This window comes from Carlito syrichta, unplaced genomic scaffold (assembly GCF_000164805.1).
Source record: "Carlito syrichta isolate Samal-C Ts95f unplaced genomic scaffold, Tarsius_syrichta-2.0.1 Scaffold317437, whole genome shotgun sequence".
In the NCBI taxonomy this organism is placed as follows: domain Eukaryota; kingdom Metazoa; phylum Chordata; class Mammalia; order Primates; family Tarsiidae; genus Carlito; species Carlito syrichta.
Genome location: NW_007261533.1, coordinates 2,551 through 7,771, shown reverse-complemented (window position 1 = coordinate 7,771; position 5,221 = coordinate 2,551). Strand labels below are relative to the sequence as shown.

General features: G+C 38.6%; 1 gene segment (V, D, J or C); it reads left to right on the top strand.

Annotated features, from left to right (window-relative positions):
- Positions 1-2,532: 2,532 nt before the first annotated feature.
- On the top strand, positions 2,533-3,081 carry LOC103277346. The segment is given in 2 exon segments: positions 2,533-2,633; positions 2,719-3,081. Coding segments are annotated over 2 exon segments (363 nt in total).
- The last annotated feature ends 2,140 nt before the right edge of the window (positions 3,082-5,221 follow it).

Here is a 5,221-nt window from a genome sequence, read left to right as displayed (position 1 = left end):
AGCCAATTCATTCAGCATAATTCCTTTCTCATGTTTCCTTCCCTTGCAGCTCCTGCTAAAGCCAGTGTGGAAAGTTATGTCTCCAAAACCATAACCTGTTAGAATGAATTCTGCATTCACAATCCTTTATAAGAAAGCAAGTCACTTTCTAAATTATAATTGTTGGATGGTGTAGTTGAAAGCTCAAGCTGGTGGAAAAGGATATGTGAAAATTTTTGCTGGGTAGAGTGCAGTGTTATGCTGTATGGATTCTTTGATCCATCACAGAAAAACATTTCAGAGCTTATCTAGCATAATTTTAAGACAAAGTGTGTGTGTGTGTGTGTGTGTGTGTGTGTGTGTGTATGTGTGTGTGTGTGTGAGAGAGAGAGAGAGAGAGAGAGAGAGAGAGAGAGACAGAGAGACAGAGATGGTCATCTTAAGAGAAAGGCAGTGACGGCTTTTGATGGGAAAATTGACAGTTTTGTATAATGATTATTATGCTAAGCATGACGTGAAGGATGGGCTGCAGGTTTCCGATTCAAGCTTTGATTATCATCTCTTTACCTTTGGTTAGCTAAGAGGTTAGGCTTTTCCTGGACATGCATTTACTTATGTCAAGGAACTTGACAGTTCTGTCACTATGATGGTGCAGAGGACAACTGTGGACAAATTTGAGGTGAGAGCTCCTAGGACCCCACATGCCACACTCTTCTGGACTTTCCCACACAAAAGCCACTGGTTCTAAAGGAGTCAATACATATATTTTCTTCATGTGTTTGCGATTAGTATATCTGAGGTTTATGAAATATATTCAGAATATTCTTTAGACAGAACCTACAAGGTAAGGGCTTTCCAAAAATTGTATCCTATGTGTGGGAAGAAAAATTATTTCATTGCAAGTTGTTTCCTCCCAACCCTACTGTGCCATAAAAAAAAACATACAATTATTTGCACAATTGGGATAAGATGTAGTAGAATAATCTCGGGATGCTGTGGCCAGGAAGGGGAGTAAAGGAAGGGATGAAATCTGCTTTACCATTGGAAACCCTTGTATGATCGCAGCCTAGAGGAAAAGGACCTCTAAATCCTTCAGATTCAATTGGAAGAACATGTAGCACTCCTCTGACCCACACTTTACTCCTCACCAGTATAATTATCCTGGATTAAAAATTATTTTGTCCAATGACAAACTTTATCTAAGGAGTAGAGCTTATGGAAACCAAAAGAAAATAAAACAGAAAAATTCAAAAATTGTAGAGCGCTCTGAAGCCCCTGACAGCAACAACTTCCAGACTAAAGTCACGACTCTCACTCATTGGCCTCAGATTCATTTATCACGGGGCATCTGCAGGGTTCCCAGGTGAGAACAGGTGAGCCGAATGCATATGCCTTTCAAAGTTTCCACTTGTATCCTATGTTCTTTAGGTTTGTTTTCAGAAGGAAGTCACATACCCAAGACCTAGGAAAACTGGGGACCTATTACTTTGGAAAGAAGCAACACTTTGTGTAGGTATTTGACATGAGCGGGGTGGGGGGGCTTTAATCCATTGCAGTTCTGTCTGTGAAGGTACTATCAAATGTTATCTTTACTCAAATATTCTAAAGATATAAATTGCTCCCCCGATTTTCCTGAGTGCTTTTGAAACATCCGTGTGTGTTGACTGTATCTGTGAATCTGGCAGCCCCAAGGAATTTTTCCCTGAACATTTCATAAAATCCTTGCTTGAGGGTCACCATGCAGAATTAACTGTTTTGTGAGGTCAACTTATTATTTCAAGAGGTGGTGTGAGAATCACAATGTGTCATTGTGAACTATGGCATGCCCACTTCATACTGCCCTAGAGACACTGAGAAGAACATGCTCTGTAAACCCAGAGGTAACCTCCATGCAGAGTGGGGGGAGGGTTGTAGGGTGTCCTCAGAACCCACCCAGCAGTCTCCGTCCTGGAACATGTACTCAGGAGGATGAGGAGGGGTTACCTATCAGGGTCTGAATCTTCTTTACTTTAAAAAAATGGTACAAAAATAATAATTTGGCAAAGACTGTTGATGTGTCCTTAAGTGTTCTATTGTATTTGAAGCATTTATCAAACCCAACACACTAAGGAGACTGCATCTTAAAACAGAAAATTATAGTGATTTCAGATATATTTGTAGCTAGAAAATAAGAATGTGGATAATTTTATTAATTCAAAGTATCATAGGACAAACTTATCCTTGGATTTGAACTTGCAAAGGACAAATCCTACAAAATGTTGAGATTGTCAGTGTGCCATTTGAATATATGCTTAAATTGAGAAGCATGTGCTGTGGGACTGGTTTTGTAGTGGTGAATTTCTGTCATTGCAAGCTTCTGACCATGGTAGTAGGCATGCATCATTAAACAAGGACTAGTACTTAAACCTCAATATACTGACTCATGTATTACCAAACTTCTCTTTATGTCATGCAGCACCAGGTATTCAGTTATAAATTATTCTACCTCATTAATATGCAAATAATGTGAGTTCTACTGTGGTAAATACAGATGTGTCTGTGTCCAGAGAGCCTCACTCAACAACACATCTCTCCCATAGAGAAGCCCCTGATAGCACAGATCCTCATCATGGACTGGAGCTTGAGATTCCTGTTCTTGGTGGCAGCAGCTACAGGTAAGTGACTTTTCAATTTCAAGTCTGAGGTGCGTATCAGGGCATGTAAAGAAGGATTTTATATTTTTATGTCTTCTCCTCACAGGTGTCCACTCCCAGGTCCAACTGGTGCAGTCTGGGGCTGAAGTGAGGAAGCCTGGGGCCTCAGTGAAGGTTTCTTGCAAGGCTTCTGGTTACACCTTCACCAATTATGGTATACAGTGGGTACGACAGGCTCCTGGACAAGGCCTTGAGTGGATGGGATGGGTCAACACCAATAATGGTAACACAAACTATGCACAGAAGTTCCAGGGCAGAGTCAAAATGACCAGGGACGCATCCACAAGCACAGCCTACATGGAGCTGAGCAGTCTGAGCCCTGAGGACACGGCCGTGTATTACTGTGCGAGAGACACAGTGTGAAAACCCACATCCTGAGAGTGTCAGAAACCCTGAGGGAAAAGGCAGCTGTGCCGGGTTGAGGGGATTACAGGCATTCTGAGGTATTAGATTGTGTAGAAAATGATGTTATTATCTGAGAAAAAGGAACAATAGAAACATGTATTGACTCTAATTATACAAGATATACTCCATTCAGTAATCACCCAGTAAACAAAATTAACAGAGTGAAGAATGGTAAACACTAACAAAGATGCAGACAGTCCCATGAAAGTTGGAGAATGACAAATACTATTATAAGAGTTATATAAATACATTTCATATTTAGTAAAATGGCAGCCCAATGAGAAAATAGATTACTGAAAATCAGAAACCAAAATATATGAAACTAAAAATTAATGAAATTGAAGGGAGAAACAGAATTCTGGAATAATAGTTGAAGACGTGAATATTCCAAATTCAGTAATGAACACAATGTTCGAATGAAGATAATAAAACAGAAGACTTTAAGAGCACCATGAGGCAGTTAGTCTGTATAGGCTTATGCAGAATACAAAATTGGTTTAAACAGATTACCCATTTTTGTCAAGTGCCTACAGAATATTCTTCAAGGTATATCATAAAGAAGGAAACCTGTACCCTTCAATGAATATAAAAAATCAAATGTACCCCCCTCTGATTACAATAGATGAAAACTAGAAAACAAATATATAAAGAATAATGAAAAAATAACAAGCATATGGAAATTAGAAACTGCAGGATTATACAAATGGCATATTCAAAACAAATCACAAAGAAAATGGAACATATCTTGAATTCAATCAAAATATAAATTCAACTTATCAAAATGAATGAGGTTCCCTGAATAATATGAGATTCCCATTAAGAAGAAAATGTATACTAGTAAAATTATATATTATAGACTTGCAAACCCAGCACTTTGAGAGGACTAAATGGGCAGATAGCTTGATCCCATGAGTATTATACCAGCCTGGACAAAAAAGGGAAATCTCAACCCTAAAATTAAAATTGAAATTTTAAAAATAGCTACGTGTAGTGCTGTATGTCTGTAGTTCAAGTTACTCAGGATGTGGTGGAAGGATTGCCTGAATTCAGGAGTTTGAGGTTTCCTTGAGCCACAATCTTAGTGATCCTGGGTAACAGAGATATATACATTACAATGGAAAGATTTAAAATTGATATTTTAATAGTACACCTTAAATTACTAGGTGGAGTGGATTAAACTATACCTCACATTACCAGAAGGAATAGAAATAATATAGAGAACGTCTTACAAAAATATGATAGCTGTGATGTCAAAGATTTGCAGGTTCTTTTCAGAATGGGGATTTAGAAGAAACAATAATGCAGTTGTTACTCAGTCTTGCCACCTGTGTACCCAGGACAGCATTTGACAATGTATCAGTTAGGAGGCTGGTGACCTGGAGAGACAATGGTGTCCTTCCTGTCAGGAACAGGTAGGCAAAGACCCAAGAAAGCTCAGGATGTAGCCCCAGTCAGAAGGTTGGAAGTCAGTTATAATGAAAGGCCAATAATGTTCTACCACAGAGAAGGCTGGCAGTCTGGAAATCAGAAAAGGCAAGTTTATAGATCCAGTCAGAAGCCTGACATGAATAAACCAAAAACGACCAGTCCTAGGTCTGGTAGCTTGGAGACCCAGTACAGCCCATGATATATATGGCTATGAGTCAGAGGAATTAGGAATGGAAAATAGGTAGTTTTATTAAGAAGCATGTCAGGTAGGAAACAAACCAAGAAAACAATAAAGTAGCTCCAGTCAGAAGATGGAAAGCCTGCTGATCCAGGATGTCATATGGTCTACACTACTACTTAAGGAAATATTCTAGAAAATGTATTCTTGTAGACAGAGGCTTGTATTTTTGTTTTATGCATCTACTCATTGGATGAGACCCACAGACACTTATAAGCCTGGGTTAATACTTCACTTGTTTAATACTAATCTCATCGAAAAACAGATTCCAAGTTGACACACACAACCAACATCACAGAGGACCCATTAAATCAACTACAAGTCACTTTATACAACTTGTTCGTTCATCTTTTCATCTTGACTTTATGGTCTGGTGCTACAAGATGTTGCAAGTCATACCAAGTCCTAGAAGTGGTCATTTTTCATAAAAGTCTTGGAGTTTTATCTGAATAATGAAATTTAAATTAAATTTATCATG